This window comes from Dipodomys merriami, unplaced genomic scaffold (assembly GCF_024711535.1).
Source record: "Dipodomys merriami isolate MVZ:Mamm:240054 unplaced genomic scaffold, mDipMer1.0.p SCAF_34, whole genome shotgun sequence".
Classification (NCBI taxonomy): domain Eukaryota; kingdom Metazoa; phylum Chordata; class Mammalia; order Rodentia; family Heteromyidae; genus Dipodomys; species Dipodomys merriami.
This window is the reverse complement of record NW_027204937.1, coordinates 11,266,559-11,290,618: the sequence shown is the minus strand read 5'-3', so window position 1 is coordinate 11,290,618 and position 24,060 is coordinate 11,266,559. Positions and strand designations below refer to the sequence as shown.

The window sequence follows — 24,060 nt, the reverse complement described above, 5'->3', positions numbered from 1 at the left end:
CTGCTGGAATGCAGGACCTCAGAGATGAAGGAGCCCTGGGATGTCACAGGGCTGCAAAGAATACTAGAGCAGTGATAGTGTCTACCGTTGCGCTGGACCCAGAATATGCTAAATGCTTTGATTTCTTCTCATCTAGCTTCCCCATGGTGCTGCTGAACTTCCCGAACTTGCCTCACATCACATAGGTAGAGCAGGTAGAGCTGAGCCTCAGTCCAGCCACAGAATAGGGTAGGTCTGTGGTGAGGCTCTTGTGGAGATGGCTGGAGAGGCAGTGGTGGGTATGGGGAGGCCTACCTCTGCAGAAGGAGCCTCTCAGGGGCAGAATCCTCTCGGCCACATATCTGATGGCTGTCCAAGCTGGGTGATCTCTTTAGGATCTCCCCTAGGTATGGATTTTAATTTAGAAAGAGCCTTACCCCCATTAAGCCATCCTTCTGGGATCTTTTCAAAACCCTCAAGGTTTGAATCTTCTATGTCAGCTCAGATACAGGAGGAAGACTTTCTCCTGTGCCCCAGGGTGAGGGGCCCTGAGCAGGTTTTGGCCAGTCAGTACGTTCCTTGAAGGTTAGGTAAGACTTTCTTTATAAGCCTTTATAGGCACCTATTGTATGCATAAGACATGTCTCCCTTTCCTCCTGGATGGATCAGGTCATGACTGTCCAAGTCAGCACAGAACAGAGCTAAAAATGGATTCCATAGATTCAGAGTGCCATTGCCCATCCAGGGATCTCTATGGTCTTAATAATCATTTATTATGTCATCCAGAGGCTCCTTTACTGAAGTGAACCTCAGTTGTAATATCTGGGCTCCTTGTTGTCCATTGACTGAGTAGGAACTGTCACTCAGAGCTTAACATAGCTTTTGAGACTTCCTGGCAAAGACACAGCGTACTTCTGCCCTGTCCGTGCAGGTAGTCTTCCTCTTTCCTCTGAAGTAGCTCTGGAACTCTTTGAGATAACAGTGGCAACAAGAAGTGATGTTGATGGAGCAATTGTGCTGTGCTAGGCACTGAGCCTTCCAAGTGCGGCCCACAAACTCTCTGGCCTGTTCCAGAGGGCTGGGAAGAGCAAAGCGACGGATCTGCCCATAGCTGTTTCTCACCAAGTAGAAGCCTGGGTTTCTAGCTTTTTCCAACTGGCTTTGAAGCCCATGCCTTGATCTATGACCCTTCTTTCCTTTCTTTTGCTTTCTCTGCACTGTCCTGCCAGAGCACCAAGTCCAGAGCAGTCACAAATCTCCCACCTCATGCAATGTGGCTCTGGAGGTACAGCTGGGGACATGTGAACTCTGTTCCTCTTGACTCTCTCTGTTCCTGAGAGGGACAGCCAGGAACAAGCCAGGAGATGTTCCTCTGGTTGGCAGGATGCAATGGGCTGAAATAGGAACAGCGGCTCTAGCCAAGGATCACAGCCCATAGCAGACATGCCAACCGCCAGACGCAAATGTGGTGGGACAACAAAACCTCTTTAGCACTGTCTTTGGAAATTTTGAAACACTTCCTGAGGTTTCAGCCCCACGCCCCAGCTTGGGAAGAGTGGCAGACGTGAGAGCTGCCTAGGAGTGGAGAAAGCAGTTGGGTTTCAAAGGCTCTGTGTGGGAAACAGCTGCCCTTCTGAGACAAGCCACGAGCTCTGAGGGCCTCCCATTTCTGATGTCATTCAATAGAGAAACAAGCCGGGTGGGGATGGGGTAGGGGCAGGTCTGGTCCTAAGGACTATGGGGATGATGAGATGAACTACAAGGCCACTGGACCTACATGAAGGACTTTGCAACTAATTCTCTCTTCTTTGACTCACTATCAATCACTCTGCCAGCAAGCAGGAAACTGAATGCTGGGACTGGAGGGGACCTCATCTCACCTCGTCTAAGCTCCTGTGCAGACGGAGAGAAGGGAAGGCTCTTAGAAGGCCTTATGGAGGATCCCAGAAAGTCAGACATTTCTAACAGCAGGCCCTTTCTCTCTTTTTTCTGCTATCTTGTTCTTGTCTTAATGCTGTCCTTGTCTTTTTTCTTTCCTGCTTGCTCATTCTCTTCCTATCTGGTTGCCTCCTCTCCCTAAAACTCCTCTTTCTTAGCACTCAGCCCTCTTTCTCTAGCCTCCACTGGCACAGTTGACTCAACAGGACTCGGGACTCTGATTCTCATGGATTCTCTTTTTATTTGTCAATCTAAAGGGCAGATATGATGTTCTTATGCTAATTAGGTTCCTACCACAGAAGCAGCAGGTGTGGGTTCCAGGCTAGGTTTTGCTGTGGGATAATACAGGAGCACAGGGAACTTTTCCTTAGAGTCTAGGGTCAATACATGAATGCATTTATGTAACAATTGGGTAATGAGCACCTTCTCAGTACTCAGGAACAGCTTGGATGGATGCAGATGACATTATGCTTAGGGTGAGCAGAGCTTTGAGGGGGAAGTCGGGGATACTACAGAGGAGGGGATGGGAATTCTCAGTAGATTAAGAGGCCCCAGGTAGCAGCCAGATGGTGTTTTTTAGGGAGGCTGCCTGTCAGAACAAGTGGCAGAGAGTATTACTGTCATCTCACTGCAGGCTAAGGCCCTCTGACTTCTGTTTGCATCTCCATGTACTTGTCCTTCAAATATGTTCCTCTGGGGGACCTGAGGATGGGGGTTATGTGAGCTGATGAATATGGAATTCTTCAAGCAGGACAGAATACCACCTCCAGGGAGTAACTGCTATTGTTGAATGTATGCAAATGTATGTATACATTTTCTATCTATCTATCTATCTATCTATCTATCTATCTATCTATCTATCTATCTATCTATCTATCTATCATCTATCTACCTACTTACCTACCTATCTTAGCTGAAGATTGAACCCACAGCCTACATGCTAGGCAAATACTTTACCATTATCTAGTCACTGTTGTTCTTATTTAAAGAGAAGAAAACATTAGTGGTGTTTAGAATGCTGGGCTTACGCCTATTCCTTCTCTCAAGTTCTGGTCTTTACCACTAATCCACTCATATTCCAGACCCACAGTTATGGTTCTGATTATGGATTTGCAGCTCAATGAGTTGAACATGTGGCACTTGGGGGTAACAGGTATCTAGTCTTCACACATCCAGCTTTGAGCATTTCAATCCTGTTCCTAGCAAGGACCTCTGCTTCCTGCAGGGCAGGTAGAAGGAGCCCAACAAAAAGGGATTTCTAAGTCCTGGAAGGCTCTTAGATTTATACTTCTTCCCAGGAATCCAAAAGTGAGTGAAGCAAACTCTGGTGGAATGTTAGAATGCTATGATGTCAGAATGTCAGGATATTAGAACCAGGCAACTTTAGAACAATAGAATGTGAGGGGTCAAAGAATTGGGGAATGCTAGAAATTAAAATTCTATTCAGACCATGCATGACATACTAGGGTTACAGAGTATGTGATAACCACTGGATCTCAGAGTTGGAAATAAATGGAAAGAGAGATTATCTGGTCAACCCTTGAGTCTGATCCATGCCTCCAACCCAACTCCTCCAGTCCCAACATTATGCATTCTATTTGTAAAACCAAACCAAAGCTACAGGATTCCTTAGATGGCTGAACAAATAAAAGTCTCCACAATATTTATTTTCTTGGCTCTAGGGATAAACTGAAATTTTTCTCCTGGTGATATCCTCCTTCTCCAGGAGATATCCTATGACTGAATGGAATGAACTTGACTATCTGTGGTTTGGTCCAACATATCTTTATAGCCCATCTACTAGGTGTTGGTATTTTTTTGGTGTGTGGGATCTGTCCTGGAGTAGTTGACATGCAATGGGATGGTCACTGGGCAGGATGTTAGGATACAATCAAGAGAGAGACAGACCTGGAGGATAGTATCCATTTTTATACCTTATAGATGGCAAAAAAATCTTACAAATTGTGACTTGGCAAGGTCATGGGTCTTTGTTCCCAGCAAAGCGAGTGAGAGTATAGCAGGTTTGTGTCTGAAACCTGGTCCTTAGCAGATATCAGGGCTCAGTTAGGACTCTTCCTCTACTGGGTACTGATGTGGTCTTACTGTCTTTTACAGAATCATGCTCTAGGCAGCCCCTACCAATGAATCACAGTTGGTCTGTGAATTAAAACCTACTTAACTTCCTGTCGTGGCCAGGTTTATGGACAATTTCTTGATGTCGAATGTTTCTCCCTCCTGCATTTATATCAAATGCTGTCCCCTGTTCCTTCAGATGTCTTCACTCTTCATGTGAGAAAGCCAAGCTCTGCTCAGAAGCCATCACCAAAGGATGTGTTCACTTGTCCAACCACAAAGCAGCCTGGCTGCTAGCTGCCTCTTTCCTTCCTTCCGGTTCTAGGTGAGGGGGAGCCCAGGGACACACTCTTTTCCTGAATGCTGTTTCCCCTTCTCCTGCCTTTTTGAAACCTTTCTGTTCCTGTATCAGTGGCCTTGACCACCTGACTATATTCTTACATCATTCAATAGCATACTCAATTCTTTCTCATCTTAAACAACACGGTGGGTGAATGAGGATATAAGTACAATTACTAGCTTTTTATTCTGCCAAGTAAATACTCTGAAATCCTTTTCTAGCACCATCATTTTTCAAAAAAGTGATATTTTAATTTCAAAGTGGAACTCAAGTGGAAATTTGTCTCCATGGACTTAGAGTGTCAGGAAAAAAGGTACTTGCTTTGTGTGTCAGGGCTGCCCACAGGACTGTGTTTTTCTTCTTCAGAATTTCAGTGTCCTCAACTACAGGAGAGCTGGTGTTATCGACTCCTAGGCCCCTGAGTAACCTTGGGTTAGACAGGGTAGAGGTCACCTACTCAGGTGGGGGCAGCCATCCCTCGCTGGTCTCCCACAGTACTGGGAAGAGCCTGGAGGTGAGGGGCACAGAGTGACTTCAAGTAGCTCCCCTTCTGACCCTTCTGAGGTCAGCTGAGGCTATACTATCCTGAAGCCCAGAAGAGGGAGTGTGGGACAACTGGTGGTAAAGAAGAGGTACTTGTGAACACTTCTCTCCAAGTTATTCTGACCCATGCCTTCTCCCTCCTCCCACCCCCACAGGTAACCTGTGCTGAGAGATTGGCTGCCCTCTCTATATAGTTAGTCATGGTCTTGTCTTGCTGGCTTCTCCAGGAAGTTCCTCTAGAGCTGGGCAGAACTCCTTTCTTCTCCAATATCTGTGTTTGCATAGATCCTGGAACCCTAGATAGCCCAAGTGAGCCCTGACTCCTGGTCAGAAGAGCAAATTGAGGCTGCAAGAGGAGACAAGACTTGACAGAGGCCACAGGTCTGTGGCAGAGCTCCAACATGAGCTCAGGTCTCTTTATGTCCCAGTACTGTGACCTTACCAGGCAGTACCAGAGGGCCTACATTTGTGTCTGAGTCCCTCCCATGTACCTTGCTGAGCTAGGGGTGTGGAAGGGGCAAGAGTGGTCCTGACAGGTGTATCTCTGGTCTTTGTCCTTGACACACTTGGAGCGGAATGGAGGCACAGAGTTCAAACAGTGAACAAAGTCAGGACATCCACAGAGACTCATATGACTCAGACTGACTGTGTACAGGGGGTGAGTGGGTGGGTGATAAGACAAGGAAAGGGAAGATGAGAATAATAGCTATAATCGTGGTACAGGCCATGGTGAACAGGTCTGTAAGCTTTTATTTTTCATGAAACAAGAGATGAATTCTGTAACCCAAATGGCAAGTAATTTAAGCAGAAAGTAAATATTTGTTGTCATAAGCTGCTGAGCAAAGAATGACAACTAAAGAAGGCAAAAATAATATCTTGTCCTCAGATGTAGCCATGGCTGTCACCAAGAGAGACAGTTATGGAGAAAGGAAGAAAGGGTGAGAGAGAACTGTTCATTGAGCCCTGCACTTGACATCGGGACTCCCCTTTGCAAGAAGAGGCAAGACATCCCAGAACGATACATTAGACGTATGGTCTCACATTGTGATAGTGATGCTTATGACGATGGTCATAGCTGCCATTTGGAGTTCCTTTTATGTGGCTGGTTAATTGTTGTCACTAATCTTTATATCTATTTATGAGGTAGACTTTTTTTGTTGTTGTTGTTGGTCATGGGGCCTGAACTCTGGGCCTGGGCACTGTCCCTCAACTCTTAAGCTCAAGGCTAGTGACCTACCACTTGAGCCACAGCACCACTTCCAGCTTTTTTCTGCTTACGTGGTGCTAAGGAATCGAACCCAAGGCCTCATGCGTGCAAGGCAAGCACCCTACCACTGAGCCAGCTTCCCAGCCCAAGGAAGACATTTTTAATCCATCAAATAATTATTACTACCATTCCCATTGACAGGAACTGAGTCTTTGAGAAAGTGACAGATAAGTTGGGATCTGCAACCCACCTCTGGGGACTGCCAGAACCTATCACCTCTCTCCATTGAGTCACACAGCCTTCCGCCTTGACCCTGACTCTGTTGGAGAGTTGAAGCCAACTTCAGCTGTGGCCACTTTGGGCTTGAAGGGACCACAGAAATTATTCTAAACCTGGCAAGGCCTTTCCCTTCACCAAAGGGACTGTTATGAGAAACCCCTTGATCGGAAGCAGCAGAAGTGAGAGGGTCCCAGCACTGCTGCTGGGTGCCTTGTGCTTTTCTTGCCCCATTTACTGGGTCTGGACTTTGCCATGAGGAAGTAGAAGTCAGGGGCCCAAACCTGCTCCGAAGGCAAAGAAGCAGGTCTTGTCCTCGTTCTCCTGAAGCAGCGCCATGACCCTCCGCCCCATGCGCTCGTTCCTCTTGTAGATGAGCTCCTGGCGGAAATAGCTGTCAATCTCCTGGGCTGTTACCTGTTCGTGCGGTGGGAGGGTGGTGTTGATAAAGTTGGGTAGCTGCAATAGCAAGATAGAGGCCATCTTCAGGTCTTGATGGAAGCAGGAAGGGCTTGGGTGGGGCTGAGTGACTTACCTTTATTAGGCTGGTCAGTAGGCTGAGAGTTTCACTCACTTCTGAGTGTTATCCTCTGAGTTTTATTGATTGAGCGACCAAAAGTGAAAAGGGTCCTAAGATGTGTGCAAAGTCTCAACTAGTGAAGTGGCAGAGCCAGGCTGGGAGCTCCAGCAGCTGGACAGCTGTATTGGTCTGTCTCATGTCTCTGCCGGAGTTCATCTCAGTACTCAGTGGCTGAGGAAGCCTGAGATCAGGCTTATCTCCTTACTACTCTCACTTCAACATGGACCCCAGCACCTGCATGTACAAGGAGCTCAGTTTAGCAAGAGATGTGGAGAGTCAGCTGAACCTCCTGGTACAGCAGGAAAACCACATGGAGTTAGGCTGGTCTGGACTTCAGCACCAATTCTGATGCTGTTGGGTATTGGACACATTGATCACCTTTTCTGAATCCCACTTTTCTCATTTATAACATGGGACTGAGGAGACTGTGGGGACTAAAAGATAAGAGTCTTTTCATGGGTTACATGTGGAACCCCCACTCCAGAGGTGATAGGAGGTGGTACCTTGGTTTTTCCCCATGATTGAACCAGTATCTGTCTATCTGGTTCTATGACTTCTTAGGATACTTCAAAACCCCAAACTCCAGGACTCCAATGCTTCTTTTGTAATAGCATCAGCCGGGGATCTGCCCAACTATATCAACCCTCGGTCCTTCCCTATCATAGCCAGCCATGTGGCCTGTCAATAGCATTGCAACTGTGCTTTTAAGTAGGCTGTTGACTCTCCAGGTTCAAGGGTGGAGTTTTGGTGATTCCAGGTTGCCAGTGCCTGGCATAAAGAGGGTGCCCCAAAAGGGGTGATTGATCCCCAGCATTTCACCTGTACAGCCTGTTTGGCAGAAGCAGGTATTCTAGTACCATCTTCTCCTACACATGCATGTGACCACTGAGGAAACAGAGACAGTAAATTACAACAGTCTCCTCTGAACCCACAAATATCATTGCCTCCAAGCTCTTGCTCACACAATGTTTTCCATTTATTTTTCTTCCCTCCACTCCCCAGGTAACAAAGCATAAGGAACCAGGTCAGACTGACTAATGGATGAGGTTTATGGAGGGCTGGCATAAAGAAATTATTTCTTTTAGGAAATTAGGTGTTAGCCCCCAAATAGGAGTCCAAACACATAGCTTCTAGAGACACTGATGGGTGGTCAACACTCTTTCTGAGAAAATGGGGAGAGTCAAAAGAAACTGAGGCTGAGGGCCACTGGAAGCTAGGACATCTGCCTATGCTGTCAGCTGGTATATGACCAGCATGTTCCTCAGAGTAAGGTGGGAGATAAGGCGTTTGAATGGTGGGACTGCTTTACTGTCCTAAGGGGAATAAGGTAATCATATGGGGAGCCTCCCCTAAGCTTGAACAGCAAGCTGCTTAGCTGTGTGTAGCAGTACCCTGGCTGGTGCCTAATCAAGGATTATACAGAGTTTGTGCCCAAGGATTATTTATTTAGAAAATATACAAATAAAAATTGTGTTTTATTCTTCACCCCCTTGGAAGGAATGACTGGCAGCCATGACACAATAGGCCACACTGGACTCGATGTAGTTAGAGGAAACACCAAATACTTGTGAGTAGAGGAGAGCAGGAAGATCTTGGACTTGGGAGGTTATTCTAGAAACTTCTCTTGCAAAGACTTCTCTCTGTTCCTAGGCATGGGAGTGAATGAGACCACATACCCTTGGTGAATATTTATTTGTTCGCTACTGAGTGGATAAGTGAATGGCTAAGAGCTGTAGGAAGCATGGTTATGAATGCTGGAAACATACAGTGAGCACCATGCGGTGTGGAGTTCTCTTTTTCCACTTAGCCTTGGGGAGGGAGGGAGGCCTCATTATAATTAGAAGGCAATTTGGCCTCTCTGAGACTCAGGTTCCAAGCTGGTAACATGGAGGAGGACAATGCGCATGTAGGGATTAAATAAGACAGGTTTTGGGAAGTACTTAGCACAGAGTATGACACAAAGGACATCTTGAACAAGCATTAGCTGTTATGAACACCTAACTGTGGGACAGAGCTGGTTTATCACCTGTCCCTGTGATGGGACAGGCTGCCACAAAGGGCTCCTTCCCCCTTTAAGGACTTGGATACATGGACAAATATGAACTTGTACAAAGATGCATCCCCATTTGTTCCTTAGGGACCAAAAATGTTTAACATGGACAAAACCAAAAAAAGTTAAATTTCAAAGCCATGAAGGAGCTGGGCTGGACACTCAGGATCCTGGGGCTGCCCGGATGCTGGCCAACATTCTCTGTATGTCTTGTGCGATGGGCCTTGGCTCCATGCCAAGGATGGGGCCTGGATGTGAGCCAGGGCTGAGAGGGAAGCAAACTAATGATGTCATTAGGCTTGTCCTGGGTCTTAAATCTCCTATGACAAGTTTAAGTGCAGGACGTATGAGAATATTTCAAAGAGGACATGTTAGGTCCCCAGAGTCCTAGGGAGGGAGGGAGAGGTATAGGATAGGGGGAACAAAAAGATAGGGTGGCCAGGGCTTGGAGAGATAATAGGGAAGAGCTTCAGGATAGGCTTCCTTGTTCCATGGCCTGTAACCTAAGGATGGTCAAGTGCTCAGGTCTGCTGATGACATTGGTCTCCATAAATCTTTTGCTGGAATTCATCCAGCCAACAGATGTTGTGAGAACTTGCATGGATCCAACCCTGCGTCAGGGTAGGAGCCAAAAGGGACACCCCCAGAATGGGCCTGAGGTCCCCTTAAAGCTCCCAGTAAGAACCTGTGAGGCATATGCTTAGAGAAGTTAGAAGGATTGGTTTGGTGGCTGATGGTGTGACCATGAGTCCTGGTTTGTCCAGGATAGTCCAGGTTTATGGTTGGAGAAGATTCTTTTATACCTGCCAATTGCTCTGACCCCTAGTTATGTTTCACTTTCAAAAGTGGGTTTGCACAGGACATTTTTGTGGCTACACTACTCCTCAGGCAGACCAGGGGCCTAGACAAGGCTTCCTCGATGGACCTCAGGATGGCCCTCTCTCCCATGACAGGTGCTGACAGTGCCAGTGACCTGGGGGCTGCAGAGGCCAGGGCACGGTCTTTTTTGAAGGTGAGAACAATGAAGCAGGAAGGCAAGAAGCTAGAGGTGAGGTATAACTAGTTTCTGGGCCCATCATTATCAACCCAGACTGTTTCTGTTCTTCTCTGGCCTCTAAATGCCACTTCACTCTTCATGCTGCAGCCAGAGGATCTTTATGAATGCACTATCTTCTGGCTTGGCCTTCCTCGGCTCCCTCTCCCCAGCAGGTGTTCTCACTGCTGCACAGCTCTCTGCTCTGCAGACTCTACCCTGGGTGAGCCCATGTCTTGGGTATCACACACAGACAGAGCATCTTGGCTTTGGTCTAGAACCCCTTTGATGATCTGATATCTCACTCCACTTCCTGCTCTCTTGATATCTGATGTATATGCATGTGGCTTTCTCTACTGGGTGTGGCCACCTCAGATTTGTCTGTGGCCACTCACTTTGCAGGAACCTTCCTTCTTATACCAGTCCCACCTAAATTTCCTGTAGCAGGAAACACCTCTGCTCCTCTCACACTAATGAAAGGGGAGCCCCACAAGGGCCACTCTGTCTGGTTTTACTTCCTGTCCCTTTATATGGCACCATGTGCTTGGCATTTATAATCAAGTTCATCCATCCATTCATTCATTCAGTAAATAGTTATTGAGTCCTGCTCAGGCTACAGACTGTTTTAGCCAGTTAAGATAATCCAATGAATAAGACAGATTCAAATCCTGTCTTCATGGAGCTTGCTTTCTAGTAGGGAGGATCAGATGTTAGTCACTAATGAATGCACAAATATGTATCCCAATTTGGGATACTCCAGGCTATGGGGGGACAGCAGAGCATAGAAAATGGTCTGAGTTGGTAGTAGAGGATAGATTGCACTTCTGATAAATAGGGTAGATAGAATCAGCCTCATTGAGCTGATGATAGTTGACGTAAGTGTTAAAGACCAGTTATGAGGGAGAATGAGCCGCCACAGTGAGTCCTGGGAAGACATTCTATGCAGAGGGAGCTGTGGTGTGAAGGCAGTGGTGTCAGAGGTGACCAGCAAAGAGGCCTGTGTGCTGTGGTATGCAGAGGGAGAGGCAGAGGACATGGGGGTGGGAGCTGGGGAAGAGTATGGGCACAGGCCACTGCAAAAATTGGCTTTCCTTTCCTGAGAAATATGGAAGTCCTGAGTAGCGAAGTGTAATCTTCTCTGCCTAACCCATGTACTTCCTGAGTGAGTGGACATTCAAGTATCATGAAAGAAGAACCATGGCGAGGCAGAGGTGCTAGGAGGACCTAGCTCCATCCAGGGTATCTGAAAGGTTTCTCAGGGGAGGTGATGCCTGTCCCTGGCCAAGTGGGAAGAATCCAGGAAGAGGGAGGAGCCTGGACAAAGGCACAGAAGCACCGGAGGACAAATTGCATTACAGCTACATGTTCCACAGGTTCCTGAGGGGATCTATACTGTAAGCAGAGAGCAAGGTGTCCAGGGCTTCGAACTCCTGGACAAAGTGCCTTAGAATTTGCCCAACAGCAACAGGAAGTTTGGTAAAGTCTGGGCAAAGATAGGCCATACTCAGTTCCTTACTTACTCTTTGCCTGGCCTGGTTGTCATCTTTCTTCTAGGACTTGAATAGACAAAGAATATCTTAGGCTAGATTCAAGGTCAGAATAACTGTGGGCTTTCCCTTCAGTTTACATGTTTCCCCAAATGTTGAACTGGACCTGTTAAACATTTCCCAGTCTTTTAGGCTAAGCTTCCAACATCCTAGGCCCTACAGCAATGCAGATTTCAACAACTTGATAATTCAACAACTAATAAGTTGCATGGCTTTGAAGAAGTCTCTTTCCTTCTCTGAGGCTCACTTTCCCCATCTATAAAAGGGGCTATGAAAATAGTCCCTATTTTTTGTGGCAGAGAAGAGATGCGCAGCACACCATAGGTATCTAATAAATGCCAGGTAGAGTTGTATGGGACTGATTCTAAGCTATGTGAATAGGTGAGGAAGGGGAACTCACCTGGGACGTGTCATGATTGAAGATCACAGCATTGAGGTCCCCGCAGTTGTAGTGCTTGATGAGGTCCTCTGTGGTGTAGGGGGCCTGCAGGCTTCCTGCCCGCACACTCTCATGCTGCAGCAGGGTCTGGTTCAGGGCAAACAACACCTGGCCAAGGAAAGAGAGGAGCATCAGGGCTATGCGCAGAGACCCGCTGGCCTCAGATCCTACCTTCTTTGCTCTGAGCTTAAGGACAGCCTGAAAGAGAGAGGGTGTGTGGGGCTGGGCACCAGCTTGCCCAGAGGATGTTTTCACATTCCCTATGTCCAACCAATAGGCTCTGAGCATGGCTAGCCTGCTCTAGTCTCCAGGCCTTTTCCCATGCTGGTCTGCCTCCTTCTCTGAGTCTCAACCTTGTGTCTAATGATGCAGCAAAATATCTGGGCTTGGAATGATGGACTTCTCTCTTGACTCCTTGTGTTCCTTTGCTTAGAAGTCTTCTAGAATAAGCAGGCTCATTTTATAGTTAAGAGTATATCCAAACAAAGCAAAACAATCAAGTGAACAAAAACAACAAACAGCTCAATGTCAAAGTCTGATTTGAAGCCCATCTGCTTGGGAAGCCTTCCTTATCCAGGAAAGGCTGGTGGAGCATGGCCCTGAGAGCCTTAACCTTGCTTGCATTTAGCAGGCATGTCCTCAAGCTCCTCTGTCCTCTGGACCAACAATGGCAGGCTCTGGGGACACAGCTGTGCCCAGCCAGGCATCTGCTATGTAGAAATCAGTCACCCAGGCTCTGCCCTTCAGACTCAAAGTCCTTTACTAACAGACTCCCTTAGCACTTTCTGCCTATAACAATTAAGGACCATGGTTCTAATAGAACACAGGTACAAGGCCCTAAGTGATGGTCTAGTTCAATGTTCTCATTTTAGATGGGGAAACTGAGACTCAAGGAAGGGAAGACACAATCAGTATGGCTGGAGTGGGAGCCAGCTTCACAGGACTTAGAATCTCAGACCCTGTGGGAAGGAGGGGCCCAATCATTTATGGTGTTATTTAAACACAGTTGGAGAAAAACAAAACAAAACAAAACGTATTGCAATCCCTGTGTGAAATGTCAGGAGGTGGTTTCTGGCCTTCTGTCCATGCTGCTTCCCATCCCAGCCTGTGCCTTCAGGCCTTAGGCAAACTCTGTTCCTTCTACTTAGATGACAAGCTGCAGGCTCTTAGCCTACACCCACTCAAGCCCAAGCATCATTCTCCTCTGGGTCCACAGCACCAGCCCCTCCTAACTTCCTGCAGTCCTTCTTCCTCTAGCCCTACGTGCGGCTATCTCATGTTCTTCTGTTATAGTCATCTTTCAGAAGCAAACATCCGCTGGCCTCTAGACATGGCTATCCAAGATCTGCCTCTATGATACTTTTCTGTCTACCCTGGGAGCTGAATTAGGTCTTTCCTTTTGGGTGATAGACTAACCTTGTAATAGCCGCAAATCCTATCCTCTCCCCTTTGCCACAGGACTTTGTAGCTCCCTCCTTTTCTGACTTGCTTCAGCCAATGTGATCTCAGTTACCATCTCAAAGGAAGGCTTGAAAAGCCCTTGAGTATTGCTGCTGCTACCTTGTGCATCTGTCATTGCCTGGAGTGTAGCCCAGGCCCACCTAGTGGGGGAGGAGAGACCTTCAGGGCAGAGTGATCCAGTCAGGGCTCTTGAGACCAGACATGTGAAGTCAGTAAGTTCAGTGAAGCCTACCTACCAATGACCTGGCTATATTAGTGGTGGATTCTGTTGTTATTACACAGCATATTGTAGTGATAGATGATTGATACACTTCACTTCTGTCCACCAGAGTGGGAACATAGCTTATAAATGAGGGAAAGAATGAGGAACTGTTAAGTAGTTAGGGATAGAAAATGGTGGACATAACACATAGCAGACAACATGTGCTCCATTATGGTACTTCTTGTTCCCATCATACCTTGGGCTCTGCTTAAGATGGCACTTCTTCCCATAATTCACTGGGCTCACAATCTTACCTGAGTAGTGAGGTAATGCCTCGTGCACAATTGGGCATGACTAATCAAATCCACTTTCATGATCAGGCTTGACCAATAGGACTTACTTCAGTGCCCATGCCCAGTGGCAGAGACCAATGAAAGACCCAGGATAATGCATGGACCTTCACTGATCAATTGTGTCTTAGGGAGAGGAATTAATAAAGCAGAAAGGCTTCTTCTCTGGGGGGGTTTCAACCATTTCCCAGCTGGGGGCCCCTCTCCACTGAGAATCTGTACTATACTTTTGCCTTCAATAAACTTGCTGTTTACTACATTACTCCTCTGCCTCTAAATTCTTTGCCTGGTGGAGAAATGGATCTGTACTCCTAGATGACATCAAAAGCATGTGTCATTCATTGCCTGTCCCTCAAAAGGGTTGGTGCTCCTTGAAGACCAAGTGCATTTTACTCACTCTTGAACTTAGCATTCAGCACTCTGCCTGGTAAAGAGAGGTACATGGAGATCTGCTGCAGTCATAAATTCAAGGGTACTCAATAATCCCTTAAGGACAGACCCTAAAACTTTGGCATTTGAACTGTAGGTTGGAGCATGCCACCACTACTTGGTTCAGATTTATAATCTGAACAAAAACCACCTGACCTGGCCAAAATACTGGCCCAGGCAACAGGGCCAAACTTGGGCTGGGGAGATGGCTTCCATCTTTGCTCTCCCATATCCTATTTCTTGGTATCTGGGAAGGAGAGCTAAATTATGAGAGACATCAAGTTTGGTCTGTTCCCCTTAATGAACTGGCTGGAGGTGAGGTCAAAATACCCACAGCTCCCTCCTCTCCACAACCCCCAGGCCTTCTCCAGGCTCTTTGGCTCTGGTTGTCACTGCTGAAATCAGATCTGCAGCCATCTGGTGCACGGTGTCAATGGCAGTGTGGCGGTTAGGGATGGATTACAGGACAATGTGAACATTGCTAAGGCAACAGGCACTTCCTTTCACACAGCACATGCCTTGGATGAGAGTGTCCATATTGAGCTGATTGTTCCCTTCCTCTGAGGGCCTGGGACACACAGATTTCCTGCAACCACACCTAGCCACTACACACACACCTTCCCCACTGTGTCTCAAGTTCACCTGGCCAAGGCACCAGCTGACCTGAGGTGAGGTCATTGCCCTGGATGCCAGAAGATGAAATGGCTCCCCTGGACCCTAACTGACTCATAGAGTCATTTCTGCAATCATGCGGCCCTCACACAGCTGGGAGGTGTTCCACTGGATTAAGTGTATTACAATCTGTAGGGTGTTAAGAATGGACCTGGCATGCAGTAAGTGCGTGGAAAACATATTTGTTAAATAAAATGCAGAGGAAAATAGTTAGACGCAAGTGTTCTCAACTTTGAGCTGGCTGGAAGTGTCCCTAGAGGTCATCTGGTCCAGAGGTTTTCAAACCTTTTTTAGTCATGGAATCTTTTTTTTGTTGTTGTTGCTATTGTTGGTTTCCAAAAGAACCTTACTTAGAACTCCAAATGGGACACAGATAAAAATGGAAACTTTGCTGGTTGATGTAGAAGAGGCAAGCTGGAGCAGGGACTCCCATGGGTACCCTGGAGCCCAGTTTGAGGTCCACTGATCTCATCATACCTTCATCATATACCAGAGGAGAGGTGACAGGGTTCCTGGGAGGGAGGAGAGGATAGGGTTTGCCAGAGGCCACACAGTGAGCCATGTGAGCTGGAGAAAGCAGGCTCCACCCTGAGGTCCCCGACTCCCAGCGCTGGACCACAAGGCTAAGGCAGGATCTCCAGATGTCCACATACATCCACACCCACTATCACACCTGTTTTCTCTCTGGATGCATGTGAAATAGCCAGGAGAGTTTGCTATTGGAGTGTTACAGACAGGAAATGAGGGCCAGGTCATCTGAGAAGTCCTATGTGTCTCAGCATTGGCCCTCAGCCCCTATAGGGGCATACATCCCACTGAACCGACTGTTCCTTGCTTTTCTCTTCGCTCCTGAGCCCTAGTATCACCAATAGCAGGTATGCAGTAAATACTGCAAGAGGAAAGATGTTGATGCTGAGCTCTGTGCTCCTTCCCCTACTTCTTTGGCCTTGTACCCACCCTATGTAGTTTATAAAGAAGTCTTCATCCACACATTACCAGGGTCTCTAGGCTTATTGACCGCTTATATTAGGGGTCAGAAACTTTCTAAATTGATTTATTTAATTTTCACATTAACTTAAAGATTGAAAACAAATAATAAAACCTTGCTGAGTTGGGTGTGGTGCCCAAACGTATACTCCCAGAATTCAGGAGGCTATGGCAGGAAGATTGAGAATTCAAGTTCAGTCTGGGCTGCAAAGTGAGTTCCAGACCAAACTTGGTGACAGTGAGATCCTGTCTCTAAAAAACCAGAATCAAACAATAAAAATGTAGTGAGGAAACATTAAATATCTTTCCAAGATGATAAAGCTATGGAAGAATGAGATGGGCACTGGGGACAGCCAGGAATCTGTTTTCTTAGTTGACCAATGTCCATAGTGGCCACCTTGCTATGTTTGGGAGACAGCTGGAGTGGCTGGTATTCCTATTCATAGATTAAAAAGTCCAAGCTGGGTGCTAGTGGCTCATGCCTGTACTCCTACCTCCTCAGGAGGCTGAGATCTGAAGATTACAGTTCAAAGCCAGCCTGGGCAGGAAATTCCGTGAGACTCTTATCTCCAATTAACCACCAGAAAACTGGAAGTGGGGCTGTGGCTCAAAGTGGTAGACTACTAGTTGAACAGAAAAGCTCAGGGTCCATGCCCAGGCCCTGAGTTCAAGCCTCTTAACTTACCAAAAAATCCAAAGAAACAAAAAGAAATGACAAGCCCAAGGCCACAGTACTATAAGAGACAGAGCTGGGATTTGAAATTCCTTCTGCCAAGTCATAAGCAGAACTTCAAATCAATATGTCCTCCTTCATGAGCATTTTTTTTGGGTTGCTTATTTCATGGCATTATTATATATATATATGTACATATATATACATATAACACACATACATATATGTGTGTAATATGTTACTTTTAAGTAGTTGTACAGAAGAGTAGCCATTCAACAAAGCAGTTTATGAATACAATGCCTTTTGATTAATGTCACCCCTTTCAACATCCTCACCTTGATGCTTCCAGAAAATAGAGGGAAGCTAGCTTCATTCATTCATTCATTCATTCATCCATTCATTCAACAAGCATTGACTTTCAGCTGCTTTTCAGGAGGGATCTGAGTTTGACTAACTGGACTTTGTTTCCAAGCTCATTTTGGAGGCAGGTCTGCCGATGGCAATTGTGGCCATGGTAATCTGGGCACAGGCTTTAGAATAAAGTGCTCTCCTGACTTCAGCCTCCCTCTTGGTTTCCTGAATTCCTCAGCCTGGCACTAAGCAGACTCAGAGGCCTCCATGCTCTCGGCTCCCAGCTGCCTTGGAACAACAAACCTTCCTCTTGCGGAGCCTCAGTGGTCTGTTCCAGGATGATGTTTATGATAAGGCTTTGACATGGAATAACAAATAGTGGGTCAAGTCCCCCTCCTCCTGAATGGCTGTGTGGCGGCCTGGTCGCCAAAAATCCCGGTGCATCCCCAGGAGGCCAAAGTGGCCTGTGGCATCTGCAGTGTGTAGGCCTGGAATTTAAATATATTTTCAAACACAGGCCTAGGATGGAGGGAGGCAGGCGCCAGAAGGGATAGGACAGGTTTATTGCTCTAAAGTAGTCAGGTAAACAGTCTTGGATGGGCTGGAATGCCAGAGCCTCCTGAGGCCTAGGCCTACTTGGTGGCCCAGCATTGTCACCTGAGAGGAAAGCAACTGAACCCTGTCTTATCAAAAAGGAGATTTGCATCCAGAGTCTCTCAAGACAGGCCTGGCTCTCAGGCTGATGGTCCGGAATGGGAGTATATGGATTGTAATCAAACCTGGAACCCAGGGTAATCTCAACAAAGGCCCTAAGCTATTTGGCTATGCCCACTGAGAGCCTCCTCTGTGCCAAGCTCTGTTTAGGTGCTGGGGAGTCAGCAAGGGGCAATGCAGACAGCAGAGTGCACCTGCAGTGAATTGAACAAACCACCTTGTTAGTAAAATATCAGTACACAGCATGCTGGAGATGGTAAGGCTCTTGCTCCACCATAAGTTAAAGCTGTTTCCTGGCCATGCCTCTGGCTCCACAGGCAAAGAGAGTGACAGTATGACAGGGATGTAGATCCTGAACACATGGAGGGGATAGACTACTCTCTCAAAGTGTGTGGAGGTAAGGGCGAGTATGTGGAAAACAGGAAATCTTCTAGGGTGACATCTAATAGGAATGGAGGTTAGGGTCCTCAGCCAGGTTCCAAACCATGATCAGCTGAGGTTCTTGCTAAAGGCAAAGGGAGTACAGAATGGGCAGAAGAAGGGGAAGGTAGTTAAATACGAGCTATGATAGGCTATAATCATTTACAGAAAAACAGTTAGGATTTCCAGGAGCAGTCTCCTTACGTTGTTATAAATATGTTTGTGCACCTGTGTATCTATCACAAATGTCTTGGCTCTTGTCCTCCACCTGATTCCCTTCTCATGTAACATGGCTATATTGACTTTAGATCCTATTATTTAAGTATTGCTAACCAATGTTAAGGAGAAGACTAAGTAGCCTCTTCTGGGGAAGGATTAGTGCATGTTTGGTTGCATGTAAGATGACTATATCATGTGAGACAGAGCTACAACTTTCTTAGTTTCTTATTTTGGAGATTCATTGTGGTTTATGGTGATGCAGATGGGTATCCAAGTGGACAAAATAGACTTCTGATGGTTAATTTTACATGTTCATTTGACTCAGTCAAAGTCAGATATTTGCTAAACATTTTTATAGACATTTCTAAGAAAGTATTAGTTTTTTAAATCTGTTAACATTTAATTTAATAGGCTTTAAGCAAAGTGGATATTCTCCATAAGGTGGAGACTCATCCAATCAGTTGATGGTCTTAAGGGGGAAAATGATACCCTTAAATGAAGAGGAAATTCTACCACAGAACTGCTTTTGAACTTGAATGGTAGTGTCAACTCTTCCGTGGAGGTCTACCCTGCAGATTTTGTACTGGCTACCCTCTACAATGGATATACCAGTTCCTTAAAACAAATCTTTCTCCATCTCTTTATCTGTACACACAGACACAGACAAACACATGTGTGGTATGCACATCCAGTTATGCATTACAGAACAATGCTTGGTCAATAAACTGCATTCATGAGCATGACTTCATGTTTAGATTCACAAATACATTGTGTTACAAGTGCCTCCTTGGCTTGTGACCTAGGAGCAGTAGCCTGTAATGAATTTTCAGTGTACAGAAGGCTATGTCCCCTATAGGTGATGGATTCTTCCTTCAGTTGAGCCTCCCTAAACCATATACAAGTGCTCTGAAGCCATTGATGCTTTCCAGGCCATTGCCCATCATATTTCTGCTTGTCTTTCTTGCTGGGTAGTGAGTGTTATGAGCACAAGGCAGATTATCTCTTTCTACAGAGAGAACACAGCATCAGGCACATACATAGTGGATGCTTGAGATAGACTCTTAACATGAATAAACATAGCCAGGCACCAGTGGCTCACACCTATAATCCTAGCTACTCAGGAGGCTAAGATCAGAGGATCATGGTTGGAAGCCAGCCTTGGCAGGAATATCCATGAGACTCTTATCTCCACTAAACTACAAAAAAAAAAAAGCTGAAAGTGGAGTTGTAGCTCAAGTAGTAGAGCACTAGCTGTGGACACATCAGATCAGGAACAACACACAGGCCCAGAGTTCAAACCCCACGACCGGCATTAAAAAAAAAAGACAAAAAGAATGAACGTATACATGAAAAGCTGGGTGAGTCACCCACCATTAAGATCCTTATCCTGTGCAGCCGCCCACCAGGACCCAGGACATCCAGGGCACAGAGCTGAGCAGCCCTGGCCGCCCCAGGCCAGCTTCATCTGTCAGCACTCAGGCAAGGAATGGCAGTCCCTCACAGCAAAGCTTTCTCTGGCTTGGAGGACATTTACACAAAGGTTACAGCCTGCCAGGCTCTTGCTGAAATTTATTTATTTATTCTCCTGTCCCATGGACGGCACCAAAGCAGTGCTGACTGCTTCCTGGCTTCCTGCTCAGTGCTCTGGGTCTCCCAGGCTTCCGGCACAGAACACAGAATCCTGCCGCTGGATACCAGGCTACTGAGCAGCAGGCATTCAAATAAACACAAGGTTTCCTGGCTCTAGGCTGGAAGCAGGGCCCTGAGATCTAGCTACCATCCAATGCTTCACTGGGAAGCCCTGGATCAGTCATTTTCCTTCCCTGGCCTTGAGTGACACACCAGTGAAAAGGACTAATGTTTACATTGGCTGAACAAATATTTATTGAGCACTTACCCGATTTCTTGAAGGCCATGGAGGTATAAGGAAACATAACAAATAAAGGTTCCCCACCTATGGGACCTCTCATTCTAGTAGGAGAAAGCTGACAATTAGCAAAGCAGTAAGCAAACTGTGTAAGTGGTTAGATAGTGAAGATTGCTGAGGAAGAAATAAGGCAAAGGAATATAGGTTATGTGTGTGTGGGGGGAGGGTGTGGGTTTGCACTTTCATTTAACATTTTTTCCCTCTGTAATTGTACAGAAGAATTTCATTGTGATATTTCCATATATGCATATAGTGTGCTTTGGTCAAATTCAGGGAGTTGACATTTTAGATTACATTTCTAGGTAAGGCTACCACCAGCAATGTTTTTTGAGAATCAATGTCAAGGAGCGAGGGAGAGCCGTGTGGAGGTCTGCAAAAACATCTGGGCAGAAGGGACATCATGCACCAAGGCCCTAAGGTAGAAGCAGGCCTGTAGGGTTTGAGGAGCAGAACACTGAATAATAGGAATATTCAAAGGGGTGGACAAGGAGTAGCAGGGCTGGTCTTTACTATCCCTAAACCTTTAGGGAAAGGGGATAGAGCAGGTTCCTGAATGCACCAGAACCCCAGGCTCTGTAAAAGGAGCCCAGTTACTCTGACCAAGGCCTGAAACACAGTGTCTGACCTACAAAGAGGAAGAGGGGTGGATGGAAATAAGAAATATCCCCTTTAGCCACCCATTGTTGCATACCTTCCTGCTGAAATCAGGGTGGGGGGGGGATGTAGGTGATATCAGTCAGCCATGGGCAGGGAAGTGGTGGGTAGATCTGAGAGGTAAGAGTAGAAGTTCCAGGATAGGGTTGGAGGTTATGGTGAGATGGGTGGTGGGGCAGGTCTGAGCCTTGTGGCATTCCTTGAGGATCGGTTAACAGTGCTGCTGGAGCAATGGAGGAGGCAGAGGAAGAATAGGGACATCGGGATAAGGGGAGACAGCCTTCTGGCTGCCCCATCACCTCCCCAAGCCCCAAACTCCCAGAAACCACACGAAGAACCACAGACTTGGACCCCATGGGGGTGGACCAAGCAGTGTGGGCCAGGTCCTCCTCCTGCATGCAGCAGAGGCTGGCTGCATCTCAGCACTTTCCTGGGTGAACACCAGGAAGCCTGACTCACTGAGTGAGCCAGAGAGCTCCCTTCCCTTCTGCTCTCTGAATGACTGCTTGCTCCACCCAAAGACCACCCTTAGAGATCCCAGTCTCCTCCTTGGTCCTTCAAGTCCTGCCAGGAAATGCTCATAAATCCCCAGCCACCCACAGGATGAGAACAGAATTCTGCTGGGCGAGGAGGCTGAAGGTGGGGGCTGGTGGGGAGTGAGGGTCTCCAGGAAGGGAGTTCAGGTGGGGTCTGCTCTGGGGGGTGGGGAGGCAGAAGGGGAGTCCATATTTTTCTCTTTTCTGCATGATCAGGCTTCAGGAGGCACTAAGACCCAATTCTGGTTTTTGTAAGTTCTGGCCCATAGCAACAGGCACCCCTTCCTGTCCCTGCTCTGTGGACCACGGGTTCTTGTGAATCCTGCAGGGTAGGAGAACGCCTCAGCTCCAAGCCTTCCTTATTTGAGGTGTCCAACATCATAGGACAGGGCAGCTACGGCTCATGACAAACAGTGGATGATTCCAGGTGCTTTGAATATAGAGCCTCATGTGCTCTTTATTAACAGCCTCATGAAGTGGGCATTATTGACCCTGATTTACAGACAGGGAGTCTGAGATGCAAGGAATTAAGTGCACCTCACTCTACCCAGTGGTGGCTTGGTACCCGATGCTGAGTTCTCCCTGCCGCTGCTCTACCTATTACTCTCTATTCCCAAGGACCACTGTACAGGGGCATGTGGGAAGAAGGAAACAAGTTGCCCTGGAAAGTCCCAGAAGAAGCTTTTAGAACAACCTAGTCTTAGGTTCAAAGGGATGGAGGAAATGGAGAGAAATAGTAGTTACAATAGCATGTGATAAGCCAGTTATAGAAGGAGGTCTGGGCTTCCAAGAGGTTCCTGACCCAGGCTGAGTGCTGGTGAGAATTTGGGTGTCCAGTTTGGTTGAGAAGGATGGGGTGGGGGTGGAGAGGGTATATGTGTTCAGAGCAGAAGGTGAGAATGTAAAAGTGTGTTTAGAGATGTGTCAGGAGCTGGGTCCTGGAAGGGGTAGGGGTGGAGTTCCCAGTCTCATGCTATGGCTCTGGACGCAGTATAGCCAGCACACATGGCTCTCTCTGCCTGACCCTCAGACAGTGCCCATGTCCTCTGAGGAGGCTGAAATGAACAGGTAACCAGAGGTGAGCTGAGTGAGATCAAGAAGGGGGGAGGGGATGGTCTATACAGGAGGCAGCACTGGCCTTGGGTGCCATCATCATAACTTTTGTTATTAAATCACTAGTTCTATGGGTTTGGACCAGACAGATGTGTTTTTCTATTGCATCAGACCTGTCCTGCTGACACAGCTGCCTGGACTTCAGGAGACATGCCTCCATTTTCATTTGCAAGATCAACATGGAATTCCCAGAGGAGCTGTATCTGACTACATGGTTCTTACCCATTTGAGAGAGGAGGGAGTGGGAAGAGGGTAGGGGGAAGCTCGAAGGCTCTCCAGTGGTGTGTACACTTCTGCTTTGCCTTGGTCTAGGCACAGGATGGGAGAGAACCAGGTTGGACTGGGTAATTCTGGGGCCCAGTGAGGGAGGAAGTGGCTACATACTCGCAGGCAATCGTTACTGAGGGGAATCCATCAGCTTCTGAACTGAAATCCATCAGCATCAGACTAGGCATGGCTGGACTAGCTCCAAACCTGACTGCTGTGTACAAGCTGGGTGGAGCGATGTGAGAGGTGGCATGAGCCCTACTCCTCTCTCAGCCTCAGCTTACCCTTCTACCAAGTGGGGAGAATAATACTTGTCCAGCCTGCTTGAAACTAGCATTCCAACACCACATCAAGCATTTATTACCTACATGCACATGCATAAACTTCTATTTCTTTCTCTTTCTTTCCTTTTTTTTTCTTTTTTTGTTGATCATGGGACTTGAACTCAGGGACTGGACACTGTTCCTGAGCTCTTTTGCTCAAGGATAGCACTTCCAGTTTTCTGGTGGTTAATTGCAAATAAGAGTCTCATAGACTTTCCTGCCTGGGCTGGCTTTGAATTGTGATCTTCAGATCTCAACTTCCTAAGTAGCTAGGATTACAGGCATGAGCTACCAGCATTTGGCTAAACTTCTGTTTCTTAAGTAACGGAGTGCATCCTGGAAGGTTTTGCTGAAGGGTTTCTGGAAGAACCAGAGTTCAGCACATGTGGACAGGATTCCTATTCACATCTTGGTGTTAGGCTCTGTCTGGTTTCTAGGACCATGAACTAAAGCAGTGCATCTCCATTCCTGAAGATTCACAGTCAGGTACAGTGTGAAGTGAGGGAGAGGGTATCCAAAGGGCATTCTTGCCACAAATCACACAACACTTGTGAAGCTGAGCTCGAAGAGTGGTCAAGGTATGATGGAAAATCACAAGGGGTGGGGACCAAAAACTAGAGACTTCCAAAGGAGAGGATTCCAGCCATACCCTGTGGAAGCATACATTTGTTATTCAGAAGAGAAAGAAGAGGAATTCACGTGTTGCAGACAAATGTGGAGGTATATTACCACTTCTCTTGCAGACACTGAGTAGTTA

The 24,060-nt window shown here is 46.9% G+C and overlaps 1 protein-coding gene across 1 annotated transcript in view; it reads right to left on the bottom strand.

The window, feature by feature from the left end:
• The window catches only part of Trabd2b (TraB domain containing 2B), a 207,567-nt gene that overhangs the window by 21,089 nt on the left and 162,418 nt on the right, over positions 1-24,060 (bottom strand). The window contains exons 3-4 of the mRNA XM_069987285.1: positions 11,967-12,113; positions 6,641-6,815 (exon numbers count right to left, since the gene is read on the bottom strand). Of these exons, the coding sequence (XP_069843386.1) occupies positions 6,641-6,815; positions 11,967-12,113 (322 nt within the window). The remainder of the gene's footprint in view (positions 1-6,640; positions 6,816-11,966; positions 12,114-24,060) is intronic.